The sequence below is a fragment of the Micromys minutus genome (genome assembly GCF_963924665.1).
Source record: "Micromys minutus genome assembly, chromosome: 10".
Classification (NCBI taxonomy): domain Eukaryota; kingdom Metazoa; phylum Chordata; class Mammalia; order Rodentia; family Muridae; genus Micromys; species Micromys minutus.
Window position 1 is genome coordinate 10,575,289 of NC_137979.1, and position 15,169 is coordinate 10,590,457.

Below are 15,169 nucleotides of genomic sequence, written 5' to 3' on the forward strand. Positions count from 1 at the left end.
TAGCCATCCTGACTGAATGGTTCATAGTACAGCACAGATCAGTGCTCCTAGGCTCATGCTAGTTGTCTGGGTGAATGCCACCTTTATTCTTCTTATATACTCTGGAGCTCACTCATGCTAAGTCTTTGGGTACTTGTAAAGGTTTCTAATCTGTCTACCTGACTGGACAGGTTGCTTACTTATGGACATGCAGGTCCTTACAGTCTTTTGTTATGTCAATGAGCGTGAGCTGAGTATAGTTTATTTTCTATCATTAGAACTGCTGAGCCAAAGATTTTAAACATTTTTAAATTTGTCATATATGAACCAGGTGTCCATCAATATGTGGTTTCTCCATCAATGGCTTATGAGCTAGAGACATCTCCAGAAGCTAGGAACTGGTGGATAGTAATTAAAAACCAGGGCAGCGTTCCTGGATAGACTGACTGCTGCTGATGTGTGGAATCATCTAATTCCTATGAACCATTAGAAAAAAAGTAAGGCATGGCTCAATCGGCCTCATCCACAAGGCCAGCCTGTCTCAACTGTGGTCTCAGATGCTTGTCTCGTCAGTCTCTCACCTCCATCTGAACACCGATACTGCTGACCAGGAGGCCCCCACCACCGCTGAGCAATGCAGGCTCTGGCTCCCCAGCCTCTAGAACTGTAAGCAACATGAAGCTTTCACAGAGCACTGGTAGCTCTTGTGTGTAGACTGTACATGGTGGACCGTCTATTTGTGAGGGACTAAGCTTAAGGCAAGTGCTGACAAATCATCATTCCCTCTTTGGCCCTGACCTGGTGATGCCTCTGTTCCAGCCTCACAGGTGCTGGCGCTGCAGCTGTGTGCCACAACACCACATACGTGTTGAGGCATCTTTTATGGGGACATCTTGGAGCTGACACTTTTAAAAGCACATACCCACTGGCGCCACGGCCACGAGGCTGTCCGTCAGCTCGCCTCTCTCTGCTGCAGCCTGAAGAACACCTTTCAGATCTCCTTTCCAGAGCATCAGCTGGTGGAAAAGCTCGGGGTGCCCACTTTCCAAGTGACCTTTCCCTGTTTAGAAGAGACAGTATCTGAAAGCTATGACCTCTATAAAACAAAAGTCACATTGGAAGAAAAGCATACAGACACGTCCTGACCAGGATGCCATCTGATAAAATGATTTTTAAGACTTAAGTTATGTGTGTTCTGAGAACTGAACTCAGGTCAGGACTGCACTTTTACCTGCTAAGCCACTCTCTGCTCCCTGTTTTTGTTTTGTTTTTGAGACAGGGTTTCTCTGGGTAGTGCTATCGGTCCTGAAATTTATATGTAGACTGGGCTGGCCCTGAACTCCTGAGTGCTGGGATTTAAAATTCTGTGCCACCACCGTCTGGCTCTTTTTTTTTTTTTTTTTTTTAAAGACACAGTCTCCTCATAGTCAGGCTGCCCTAGAACTCAATGGATGGTCACACAGGATGGCCTCAATCTTGTGATGCTCCTGCTTTAGCCTCCGGAGTGCTGGGATTACAGGAATGAACGATGGACAAAAACAATGAACGGGACTGGTACCCAGCTGGCAAGGCCTTCATGTGCATCACACTTGTTAGTGGTTACTGGTCTGAGACTGATGACCATATAGAAGACATATGGTTGAAGCCAAGATGGCAACATGGTTTAAGCAGATCAAGCTGAATGGCATGGCAACGTCTACACTGGCAGTCACAGAGCCACAAGTCAAAATTAGGGAGACTGAGGACAGACGGCAGAGAGGACTGAGCGGGCCTCACCTTCTGTTTCCATCATCCTGTACAGAGTAGCCCTGTCTGTGAAAAGGCCCAAGTGGAATCGTTCCTCAAGGTCGGCAGACACGTCTTCATTCAGTTCTGTTAATTAGAAAAAGTCAACACAGCAAGTGCTAACACAGCTCCTAATTTCTGGATACACACTCAACACCTACTGTTCTCCGGGCCCTCCGGCCCTCATTTACTATACCCAAGAGACCTGCTACTTACACAAAGGTGGAAGCCTTTAAAACTCAGCTTGGGAAAAATTCAATGTGACATTACGTTTTGTACTTTAGGTTAACAAAGACTTGAGGGAAAAAAAGCACTAAAAGAGGATTAAAAACTCAACATGTGGGCTGGAGAGATGGCTCAGTGGTTAAGAGCACTGACTGCTCTTCCAGAGACCCTGAGTTCAATTCCCAGCAACCACATGGTGACTCACAACCATCTGTAATGGGATCTGATGCCCTCTTCTGGTGTGTCTGAAGAGAGCAACGGTATACTCATATACATAAAATAAATAAATCAATAAAAAAAATTCAACATGTTTTAAAAACACTGTTTTAAAAAATAAATCCAAATTAACCAGAGTGTCCCAAGAATTCCCTAGAAGCCAGGTGGGTTATCACACACTTTTAATCCTAATGCTAAGCAGACAGGAGCAGGGGTGACTCTTAAAAAAAGACCTATCACAAAAGGATCCAATACTCACTCTCTACCCTTTAAAAACAGTCAGTTATGTCTGTGTGAGGCTCAATGGTAGGGCACTTGCCTAGCACGTAAAGGTTCTGGGCCACCCACTCTCTCCGAGAATGTTAAAACAAACCAAAAACCCCTAACTTCCAGTAAGTTTAACTACTGTTAACCAAGGATGCTCTAAGCTGCCTCAAAACTCATAAAACAGGCCATACCTACTAAAAAAAAAAAAAAAAAAAGAAAAGAAAAGAAAAGAAAAGAAAAGAAAAAGAAAAAGAAAACAAACAGGAAAAAACAGCAGCAGGTAGTGGTAGTGGAGGGGACACGGGACTCACTTTCTTTGGATTCATTGAATTGTGTTTTATTGTGCTGTTCTTTTCAACACATTGAATTAAAAACAAAAACCCTAAATTGCTCAGATACCAAAACAGTGGCGGTGACACACAACAAAACCAAGAATCACTTGAAAAATGAAACCTTGATGAAACACATTATGCCACATTATGGGGAATTTCTAGCGAGAAAACACCTTTTTAAAAAACCCTAAAGATGCTGGTAGGGAAGAGTGAAAAGCAGACTCACACCAATATGTGTAGACACCTTGCTGAATGTGCACAAAGATATCTGGGTGGCCGACTGGACACGGGAGCAGTGACTGGCTGACAGGATTATGGCAGTGGGGCAGGGAGGCCGACGGTAAGGACAGCAGGGAGAAAAGTGCAGGCAGTAGGAATCTTAGACATCTGCCTGTTTCCTCTACGCATAGCACCATTATCAACTGAGCGTGTGCGAGTACAAGGAGCAGCTTTGTACCTTTGGCATGTGTTGCAGTTGCTAGTACCAAACAGTCTCGATGGAGCTCCTCTTTGGACCTGTGGTCTAGGCTGGTGCTCAGAGGGAGCATGGAGCGAGCCTTCCTCTTCTTGAGCAAGGCTTCTGAAATACACGGTATGAGAACAGGTCAGAGACAGAACTGAAGGACCACAATGTGGGCAGTGAGTGTGGCACTGAGCAAGCGTCACTCCCAGACAGCCGTTACACCACACTGGCGGGTACTGTTATACAACATTGCCTTTGCTAACGTTAACAAGTGCCAGCAACAACTAGAAGACATTTCGAGTGCTCAGAAAAGTGAGAAAAAACAAGAGGAAATGATGCCAACCATCACCAGAGCCAGAACACCCTGTGCTCACGCAAAGGCATCGAAAGTCAGGTAGGAGTGTTCAGTGAAGTGTGCTGACAGATGACACCGACCTGGTTTCTCCTTAGGTGGCTCCTTTTTCAGTGAGGTGGCTTTACTATTAACACTGACTTTTGACTTTTCAAAGCCCAAGGAAACGGCAGTGTAGAAAACAGGTTCTCCACAAGCTACATCAAGAGAAACAAAACAAAACCAAAACAAAAGGTTTGAGACAAGGCAGTTGACAAGGAGACTCACACCTGTAACCTCAGCATTCTGGATACTGAGGCAGGGTAACTACCATTTGAGGCCAGCCTGGGCTACACTATGAGTCCCAGAACAACCAACTAAGATTACAGAGTGAGACTTTCAAAATATACTGTGGAGTCTAGCTGTTGTTTCAAGATCATTAACAGGGAGTAATCCAGTTCCAGCAACCATGCCTCACCTGCTTCAGAGACTATGATTCAGGAGTGTCTAAATCTATCACCCTGATGTTGATTTGGAAACTGCTCACATGACCAGATAACTTATGCTCCACTGCACAAACAGGAAAGGGCTTCCCTAATAGAGAAGAGCAGGTACATGTGACAGTCACAATCCTAAGCACACAGACGGTTTTCTGACCTTTGGAGACAAACGATGTTTAGTTTAGCCCTTATATAACAGCATTTACAATTATCACAGTATGTGCTCTGTATTTGTGGAGGTCAGGACAATTCTTTGGGGTCAGGTCTCTCCTTCCATCTTTCATAGGGGTCGCAGGATCTGTGTGGTATGCACTTTCCCAGTGGCCATCTCACCATCCCCCAAGATAAGGACATTTTATCTATAAACAGTTGTGGTAGTTTGTATATGCTTGGCCCATGGAGCGGCACTATTAGGAGGCGAGGCCTTGTTAGAGAAGGTGTGTCACTGTGGGTGTGGTTTTAAGACCCTCTTCCTAGCTGCCTAAAAGTCAGTTTTCTCCTAGCTGCCTTCATTCAGATGAAGATGTGGAACTCTCAGCTCCTCCTGCACCATGCCTGCCTGGATGCTGCCATGCTCCCACCTTGAGGATAATGGACTGAACCTCTGAACCTGTAAGCCAGCCCCAATTAAATGTTGTGCTTATAAGACTTGCCTTGGTCATGGTGTCTGTTCACAGCAGTAAAACCCTAAGACAATAGTCATTTTTCTTCAAACATGCAAAGGATTACAATGAGAGCTAGTGACACATGCATCTCATGACAAATGACATAGCTGAACTGACTGATCCTTTATGATGCTTTGAATAAGAATGGCCCCACAGGCTCATATAGGTGTGGCTTTGTTGGAGGAAGTGTGTCCGTGGGGGTGGGCTTTGGGGTTTCAAATGCCCATGCCAGGCCCACTCTCCCTCTCACAGTCTGTGGATCAGAATATAACTCTTGGCTACTGCTCCAGAGCCAGTGCTGCTATGCTCCTCACCATGAACATACTGGACTTAGCCTCTGAAACTATAAGCAAGCTCCCAACTAAACGTTTTCTTTTACAACACTTGCCTTGGTCATGGTTTCTCACCATGCAACAGAACTGTCACCCTTCTTAGCTTTTCGCTGGCAGGAGAAGCTAAGCACAATCTCAGGCAGGGCAGGGAAAACTTGCTCACTCCCATTGAAGTAGGAACATTTAAGTTCAGCCATTCAAGGGACAGTGTTTTCTGTCACACATGTGCCCTCTCCATTCACACCTCGGCTCACACACTGCCTTGTCTCACTGTGCCCAGTCTTAACCTGAGCACTGAAGCTGTTCTGCATATTACCATCTCCACCGCAATCATCCACCACATCTCCTATAACTCTTCAAAAAGGCTTTTAGAGATTTAAGAGATGGAGAGATAGCTTAGAAGTTAAAAGCACTGGTTGCTTTTGCAAAGAACCTGGGCTCAGTTCCTAGCACCCATATGGCAGCTCACGGTTGTCCACAGTTCTATGTCTAAGGGACCCAGTGATTTCTTCTGGTTTCTATGGATAATGCACCCTTGTGGTACACAGACACAGATTCACAACACTCACACACATGAAACAAAAATAAACCTTAAAAATCAAGACGAACCACACTCCCTTTAAACAATGCTAACAGTTTGCAAAGGTTCATCAGATACAGAAGCAGGTAACTGAGGAAGGACCTGCTACAAAGACACCTACCCACGGGAGAGGGAGGCAGATCTGGCTCCTGGGCTTCCTCCTCACCATCCTGGTCTGACAAGCCGTTCTCAGCAGGCCCCATGCTCTCCCTCACACGCTCATCTTCATCGCCAATGGATGAGTCTTGCTTTACAGGCAGTCTCAAGGGAGGTTTTTTCTTCTTTTTAAGTTTTGGCTTAAACTGAGAGAGCCGTTTTTTCTCTAGTTCAATACTTTTTTTCCCTACAAAGACACAATGAAAATAGACTAAAATACACACCGTGAGTCAGAAGCACCCTGGTGAAGTCCTCCAGAGCCCATACCACTCTTCTGACAGGCCCACAAACCCTCTTGCACTCCCTGTGACATCACAGCCACATCCTCTATCAGGTCAACCCTCCTGGAATCCATTGATTCTACTCATGTCTTCCTTCCACTCTCCATGGGGTGCAGACTACATTTTCAACTGGCCAGAGTCAAGACCACTTCTCTGGGGTACTTGGGAATTAGTACATTTTTTTTTTTTTTTTTGGTTATTTTAATCATATGATGAAAGTGTCCTGACAGTGTGCTATCCATAAACACACCTCTGGTCCCATCATCTTGACTGGGACAGTCACTATCCCAATCAGCAGGCACTTGTGATTCTCTGGTTAGAATACACTGGTTCTCAGTAGAGGCCTCTTATACACTCCAGAAGTACTTACTAGACTTCCTTGTGATTCTGGAACCTGGAAGTATGATTCTTACGCACCTGGTACTTACTAGTTTGCAGCATTCAGTACTATTCTTTCTTCCTTGTTTGCGCAGTCATTTCTATCATATTTCAACTGCTTTCAGCAGATTCACAGCAGTGTAACCCAGCACTCCTACCATAAACCAGATATGAAGTGTCCCCTTGACCTAAGACTCCACCTGCCATGAAGATGCTCTGGCTCCCCCATTCCAGGTTCCTACTGATCTGTCACAGGTTTGAATGTCACCTGTTCTAGGTTTTCACAGAAATAGTACACACCCTGTGCAGTCCCTTGATCCTGGCTGCTTTTGCTCATGGTGGTTTGTCAGAAACTCATCAATTCTAATGCATTTATCAGTGGCTGTTCTCTGTCTCTGTTCGGTGGGTGTTGAACGAGGCATTGTACACATGACATGCTCTGTACTGAGCTGTACCCCTAGCCTATAACTTCTTATGGCTACTTATGTCCAAACATTCATTAGCATTTGAGCTGTGTCCAGGTTCTGACCACAGACAAAGCTAATCTGAGTATTCTTTTACCAGACTATAAGAGAATGGGAAATGCCATCATTTGAGATATACCTCTTCATCTCCTGTTTCTAGTTGTTTATGGTATGGAGACATGTCAGACATCAGTTAATCTTTGATAGCTGTATATGCAATTCTGCTTATTTTCTTTAAATTAAAACAATATTCATAAAATTTACACTTATCTTTGTAAATTTGTGAAATCTGCATATAAATTATAAACAGTACATTTATAGTGTGTCTGAGAGAGGGGCAGGGGCAGGGGGAGAGCCAGATCTATTCAGAGGACAGTTTGTGGGACTCGGTTCTTTCCTTCTCTTCTACTGTGTGGGTCCCAGGGTTCAAATTCAAGTTGTCAGGCTCAGCAGCAAGTACACTTTTGTATGCAATGCTGTGTATCAGTGACTCTGAGGTCCAAACACTCCCTTCTGCAGGGACGCTCTTCACACAGGAAGGCAAATAACTCAAACAAGCCTCAGAAGTCCCTGAGACATGGAAGAAGGAAGCCTTAGCCTTTTGCCTGCTGGCCCTTACTCTTGTCAGACTGAAGGCCAGCAGCTTTCTAGCAGTCTCTCCAGACACTCTACAGCTACAGGAGTCAACTGCTGTCACACTATCCAGACCACAGCTTGTAAAACACTAATACCTACTATCACTTCTGTTCCTTTAGAACCCTGAGTAACCCCCCACCCACCCTCACACATCTTGCTGGCCCCCTGTCAACTGTCCCCTTTTGTTTAGTAAGGTCCCCTTTTAAGCTGATCCCCATACTTAAGAGTCTCAGTTCTTTGAGTACAACTTTTCTTTATGGCATAAGATGTAGGTTCCTTCATTTCCCAATCCTTCCCGTGAAGAATGAGGCCTGACAGCCCTGACAAGAGGTCAGCCACACTTGTTACAATCTGGCAGTGCTATCCTTGGCCCTGTAGGTTGCAGACCCATCCTATTCATGCTGGGTGGGTTCAGAACAACAATTACTAAGGCAGAGAAAAAGAAAATCAAAAAAACAGTGTACAGGCCCTCCAACTTCTTCCTGACCAACCTTGAGGAGGCCTGGAATGGTCCTGCATGGAGGTCAGCCACCTGTAGACACAGAAGTCATCTGCACCTGAGTAGATGCATTCTGGATCCACTGGGGACCACGCAACACACAACAGCCGGCCTCGATGTCCTCGGAAATTGAACAAAGGCTCTTCCCGGAGGGCATCCCACACCTAGAACCACAGCAGTGGGATAGAATGGACAATTGCTGATTAGTCTATTATTCTGGGACATAAACTGCTCAGTTACAAATACGCTCATGATAGGCTTTTATTTCTCATGTGATTTGCCTTCATTCTAAGGCATTTATGTGACTAGGTGAGGAGATGTTGAGGGGCATTTTATGGAAACGATTCACTGGTGCTCTGTAGACTACACTGCCTCAAACCAGAACTGTGTTAATATTGGTCCTGGGGAGTTGGGCCAGTGGTGCACACCTACAATCCCAGCATGGAAGGTTGAAACAAGAGGCTTAAAGCTTTGAGCATAGAATCATGAGACAGTTCAGTGGAAAAGATACTTGCTTCCAAGTCTAATGACCTGTGTTCAATCCCCAGTTCTTACATGATGGGAGGAGAGCACCAACACTCACAAATTTTCCTGCCTCCTCCAGCACGCACATAGACTCATACTATCTGTCTTTATCTGTTTCTCTCTCTCTTTCTCTCATGCATGCAGATACACACAAATAAATGTAATTAAAAAAAAACCAAAACAATACAAAATAAAAAGCTTTAGCACAGCCTGCCTTGCACAGCAAGACCCTAAAGTAAAGGCCCAAACAAAAAAGTGCCTACAGTTACCTAAGATCTTTGTGTTGGTTTGGCTGAAAGACTTTTTGGGCAACTTGGGCCCACTGGGTAATCATGTCTTCCAGATCAAACTATCTTTCTACAGACAACAGAAGGGGAATGAAAACAATACAAACCAGAGAGGAGAGGAGATTAAGTCAGACCCTGAATCAGGACACAGTACCTGAGCTGTGCCATCGTAGCAAGCAGACACCAGTCTTCCATCATGATGTGGGCTCCACGCCAGACTGGTAACTTTGGCTGTGTGCCCCGAGAGGGTCCGGTAGGGCTCAGTGATGCTTACTGGAGACTCAGGATTGCTATCTGAAGGGCAAGAGGAAGAAGTCACAGTGAGAGCCACAGAAAGAATGCACAGGAAGACAACACGGCAGGAGACAAGGCTTTGTAAGATCTTAATGATGAAGAATGTAGCTCATTAGATTATAAGAGACACATGATCAGGGAACTTGCTGTGAGATGGTGTTTCCTTTAAAAGACCATGACGTCTTCCCAATATGGTTGCCCAACCAAGACCCGAACAAGGAGGACAACACTAGGCATGCTAATGTAGGAGGGAGAGGCTCAAGATGCCAACTTGAGACAAAGAACTATGGGCAACTTAGAAATCCTGACAGGGAAACACAGTCTTCTCCAGGGAAGAACACATCAATTGCTTATCCAACATTAAATTGTCAGTCCTGAAAACATAAACATACAAACACTATACAGACTAGGCAGGTAACAACAATTACATATTTGGGAATATGTATGTGCAGCAATAATTAAAAATGAAAAAAAAAAAAAAAAAAAAGAGCCCAAGAACTTGAAAGAGAGCAAGGTGGATACACAGAAGGGTTTGGAGGGAGGAAAGGACACGACTGTACTGACATGCAGGCTACCACAGAAGTGTACTATGCAAGGGCAGGAACACAAAAGCAACCCATGTACATATCCACAGCCACACACAGTAGTCTAGGTAGTAACAGATCATCTGAAGCCGCTTGTGAGAAAATACCAGATAAAACTGCAACAACAACAACCAAACAACTGTTCTGTGTTTCTAGTCACTACCGATCCCTTTACCCAAAGAAACCCAACATTTTTTGGTAATATGGTCTGCTTTGCTGGTGACAGATTACCTCATCTTAAAAAAGGGGGGTTGAGGGAGCTGGAGATGCTCAGTGGTTAAGAGTACTGGCTGTTTTTCCAGAGGTCCAGAGTTCATTCCCAGCACCCACAGGATGGCTCAGGACTATCTATAAAGGGACTGATGCCCTCTTCTGGCACGCAGGTGCACATATAGCAGAGCACGCATGTACATAAATTAAGTAAATGAAGTCTCTATACCTATATTTTAAAGGATCTTTCCCTTGCAACGGATCCCAGATTCTAGTTGGACATGGAAATGTAAGGTGCAGCACTCAGAAGGCACAGGCAGGACAGTGTTCAAGGACACATGAGGCCAGCCTGGGCAACCTGAGACCCTGTCTCAAAACCCTGTATCACCCCAGCCCAGAAGTCAATGTTACCTAGGACAGCTTTGAGGTTGTGCACGTAGATAACTGCATTGTTGGAGCCAGAAGCAAGGAGGCAGCTCAGCTCTGGACGGCTGCCATGTTCATGGTGCCAGACTATGGCGTTCACAAGCTTGTGGTGCTGCTGGATGGTGCAGAGCTGTCTCAAGTTGGGGACCTGGAATATTTCTATTGATCTGGAAGAAGACAGCAGGACGAAAATGATGGCTCTTCAAGTTATAATTTGTGCAAAGGCCCCACCCTGTCTCTCAGTCCAGGACACAGTACCTGTGTTTCTCAAGTCAGACAGAAAGTATGGGACACACTATGCCTGGCAGAGGTGCTGAGGGTGGAGGTGTGGGTGAACGAACTGTGAACTAACATCTGAAGGACTACAACTATAGTAACATAAGGACAATACACTGTGAGACTCCAGTAGCCAACAGGGTAGGGAGACACTGCAGCTGAGCTGTAAAGAACAATTCTGTCTTCCCAAAGATGCAGAGTCCAGATCAGCAGAAGATATCCACAGTGAATCCTACCACAGAACACAATGGAGCTACAACCGGGTACTACAGAAGCCTTGGCCAGAGAATGCCGCAATCAAAGGCTTTTGGTAAAGGAAACACTCACCCATCTTCATTACCAAGGGCCATGACTTTGCCATCCCCTTTCCAGCTGATCTCTGTGTGTACAGGCAGCTTGTACTAGAAAGCAAAATGAGCCAGGCATGGGTATAAGCATTTTTTCCCCACACTCTTTATCTTACAATGACATCACGAGGAAAAAGACAATGCTCTAATTAAAACATGCTCTAATTATGAAGGGCACATTTCTAGACCAACATCACACTTAGCCAAAAGTTAGTAACAAGTATCTGACTATAGCTTAACAGCCAGTAAGTACCGTCTGCAGCCTTCAACCTTGCAGAGCAAAGCAAACTAAAAGGATTCCTTCTACCTTGACAGTCCCTTAGCAAATGACACACTCGCAGCATCTTCCCACTCCTCCACTGCTCACAGCAGATCAGGGTCCTGTTAGGACCTTACCTACCCGCTTGCTTTTTTTAAAAATTATTTTAATAATGTCTGTGTATATATGTTGTTCACAGCATGGGTGCATGCATGTGCGTGTATAAGTCTGGGGACAACTTTGGGAGTAAATTTCCCCTTCCCCTTTATGTAGGTTCCTGGTCAGAGCTCAGGTGGTCAGGTGTGGTGGTATCACCCGCTGAACCACTTCATTGGCCCCATCAGCCAATTCTTACTGGTTTCGTTTATCTACTCCATGTATGCCCACAGCTTCTTCAAAACCACTTATGTAAAGAGGTTCAAAATGTCTATTTCCTGCACAGAATCCTTAATTGAACTCTGATGCAGCTGCCACCCAACTAAAATAGTGTCATGACAGGAAGTTTGTTGCCAAATGTTAATATACAAACAACATAGAAGAAAATGAAAGAAGACAATCAAGTACGATTTACTACATTACCTTGTGATAATTATACAAAAAAAATGATAAAATTATAGTTGCCCATTTTCAAGGATAAAGAAATCTCAATATGGGCTGGAGAGATGGCTCAGTGGTTAAGAGCACTGACTGCTCTTCCAGAGGTCCTGAGTTCAATTCCCAGCAACCACATGGTGGCTCACAACCATCTGTAATGGGATCTGAAGTCCTCTTCTGGTGTGTTGAATGATTCAAATTCTCTGACACAAAGTTAAAACAAATGTGATTCAATGTGACTGAATGCATGAACACCCCTGTAATCCCAGCACTTGGGAGTCCGAGGAGGCTGAGGAACTTGAAGCCAGCCTGGGCTTCAAAAGAAAAGAGCAAATGAGGTCTGAACACAAGCACAGTCACACAGCAGAGCACTCAAGTTGAAAGGGGTAGCTTCAAAGGGACGCTTCTCTTAGCTCCCAGCACTTAGGGACAGAGGCAGGTGGATCTCTGAATTTGAGGCCAGTTTGTCTACATAGTGAACCCACACCATCCATGACTACATATGGTGAACCCTGTCTCAAAGGCCGCTTTACAGTGAAGATGTGAAAGAATTTTATTATCAGTGCAATTAAATGGCTCTCCTGCACTTAGTGACTTGTAAGGGATAGCAGCAGCCCACAAGTTCCCCAACAGCTTAACCAGCATCTGACGAGTCTGACTAAGCATGGTGGGCATTGTTACAGACGGCCCTGAGTAAGTAAGGCAGAAAACCAAAGAAAGCTGAGTGGACGTCAGCCCACTAGAACTTACTCTAATGGAATTGGTGTCCCTTATGAGTTTGTTGATGTCAAAGGCCTCCCCACTGAGCTTCCAGGGGTTATGTTGCAGCACAATGCCTTCCCCTCCACAGCTGTACAAGGTGAGAGAAGGCCTGTCTCCTTCCCCTCCTGTGAAAGAAAAAGCCCTGAGTGATGTTTCTCACTTCCCCTGCACACCTGCTTCCACAGCTACATCATCAGCGCAGCACCGCACACTGTTAACACGAAGATGGGCCTAGTGTGGGAAGTGATCCAGCATGTTGGGACAAAGCCACCCTCCTACCAATCTAGACAGCGTGGGCAGAAGAAAATGTATTGTTAACAGGTGAGATACAGCGTTCACTGTACAGGCTTTCTGACATTCAGGTGCAGTGCCACTAAAGATGTGACCAGAGGAAATGCCATGGTCTCAAATGACAAAGCTGTTTTTTGTCCAGAAATGATTCTTATTGTTTGTGAAAATACAGAGCCCAGGACTTCCCATGGCCAAGGAGCTGTCTCAAGGTACAGCCTTTAGTTGTGAGCTATCCTCCCATTTGCAAGGCAGCTCTCAGCACAGTGAGAAAGAGTGTCGAAACTCCTGACTCATTTTAAAGATAAGAAGAACATACTACTTTAGGGAAAGAAGCAATGGCCAGGGTAGGGAAATGAGGAGAGGCAGGGCTACAGAAGAGAAAGGTGCAGAACTTAGCAATCAGAGGCCAGTACCCAAACTAAGGGTATTCTGCACAGTGGAAGACCGGGTTCAAAGATAACACTTCAGACTTGAAGGAGGCAGCAGGAGTTAAGGCTTTCCACTAGCTATCATGACCACCCACATCTGACTACACAAGCGCGTGCGCACACAAACACACACACACTCTGAATGCTAACTATTGGAACATCTATGACCTCAGCTTTCAGACTCTAGAATTAAAGTGGAAAAATAATACTTATGTGTGTTAAAAATGACTCAGACACTTACCAAGTGACATGGGGGGCACTGGTGGCCCCCAAGCCAACCTATACACGGTCTTCTTATGATACGTGCTTGAAATCTGTGGAGGTCTGTAGATGGGGAAAACAGGATGATCTGAAGAAAGAGGCCCACTAGAAAACAGACCATCTTCCTCTGAAAGGTCCTTCCCATACATGTGGTTGTTTATTAGAGAAAAACAGTTTACCCTTGTCCAAAATAGTTAGTTCTAAAGAGCAAGCACTTAACTTACTATGTAATAATGTCTTCTACCAAAACAAGTCCCTAGTGCATTGCCCACCCAGGGTGCCAGCCAGGATTTTTTTCTTCTGTCGGTTTAAACAGCCTGTAGTGAAGCAATGTCAAAGTACAGAGGCTGTGACAACTGCAATCACCAGGCTGAAGATGAGAGGCTACTTCACCTCCATGCTCTGCCATTCGCCCCTTCCCTCTTTCTGAGACAGGGTCTCGCTATGTAGATCTGGCTGTCCTGCAAGTCAGAGGTCCACCTGCCCCCTGTCTTCTGAGTGCTGGCATTAGAGGTATATACCACCAAGTCAACCAGCTAGATCTCACTCTTACACTGCATAAAACCAGAAGATGGAGAGATTAACTAAAGCTTTTTACTGTCTTTTAGGGGCTCTTGCTCTTAAGGGGCATCAAGGTGGGTTGACTTCTTGGGAAGACAGCACTGGTCTAACTTTTAGTGACAATCGTAGTCTAGCTATGGATATAGAACTCCAGAACTGTGGCTGACAGAGATATGCGACTGACTGAATGGACACACTTAGAACACTCTGAGAGATGGCACTAATCTCTTTGGCTCAGAAAAAAAAAATCTTGACCATCTAACAGTGCCATTTTCCATCCTAACACAGCCTAACTAGCAGCAGGATGACGAGCCAGCCTTTGGGGTGATTCAGTCCTACTTAAATCAATACAGTTTTGTTTAGTTACATAACCCTTTGAAATAGCTTTTAAACAAAAGGGAGAAATAGTTAAGCAGACATTGGTTCTACAAATACTTAAAGCACTGCATATAGACCTGGGGATTCACCTTGGACGATTAGCGTCCATGAGGCCTTGTGGAGGTCTGAACGAGAGTGGGCCCATAGGCTACTATGTGGAACTGTCTAGAAAGGTGTGGCCTTGATGAAGGTGTGTCACTGGGGGGGGGGGGGTGACCTTTGAGGTTTCAAAAGCCAGCGCTGTCTCTGCCTCATGCTCTCAGTTACTTGTTCCAGGGCCGTGCCTGACTCCTGCTACCATGCCTGGAACTGTGAATCCCAAATAAACTCTCTTAAGTTACCGTGATCATGTGTCTACAGCAGTAGAAAACTAGCCAAGACAGATCTCTAGCACAGCAAAGAGACAGAGAGGTAAGGCAGAGGGAGGGAGGACACACTGCAGTAGAAATGGCTCTAGCATCCTTTCAATAAGGGGCAGTGAGCAGGTCAGGCTTTATAACCGTGTGGTCTGCCGTTCATCCAGGGTGTGGCAGTAGTGTGGAAGGGCAGGCAGGATAGTGAGCACGGATGAGCTCCTACAGGTTTTTATTTACACAC

The 15,169-nt window shown here is 45.2% G+C and overlaps 1 protein-coding gene across 2 annotated transcripts in view; it reads right to left on the reverse strand.

Annotated features, from left to right (window-relative positions):
* Window positions 1–15,169, reverse strand: part of GEMIN5 (gem nuclear organelle associated protein 5) — a 46,312-nt gene that overhangs the window by 17,045 nt on the left and 14,098 nt on the right. For both annotated transcript variants that reach the window (XM_080922703.1, XM_080922702.1), the window contains exons 10-20: window positions 13,614–13,696; window positions 12,642–12,778; window positions 11,019–11,092; window positions 10,401–10,582; window positions 9,056–9,195; window positions 8,082–8,253; window positions 5,797–6,018; window positions 3,703–3,816; window positions 3,262–3,384; window positions 1,756–1,851; window positions 902–1,039 (exon numbers count right to left, since the gene is read on the reverse strand). In XM_080922703.1, coding sequence (XP_080778829.1) covers window positions 902–1,039; window positions 1,756–1,851; window positions 3,262–3,384; window positions 3,703–3,816; window positions 5,797–6,018; window positions 8,082–8,253; window positions 9,056–9,195; window positions 10,401–10,582; window positions 11,019–11,092; window positions 12,642–12,778; window positions 13,614–13,696 — 1,481 coding nt within the window. The remainder of the gene's footprint in view (window positions 1–901; window positions 1,040–1,755; window positions 1,852–3,261; window positions 3,385–3,702; window positions 3,817–5,796; window positions 6,019–8,081; window positions 8,254–9,055; window positions 9,196–10,400; window positions 10,583–11,018; window positions 11,093–12,641; window positions 12,779–13,613; window positions 13,697–15,169) is intronic.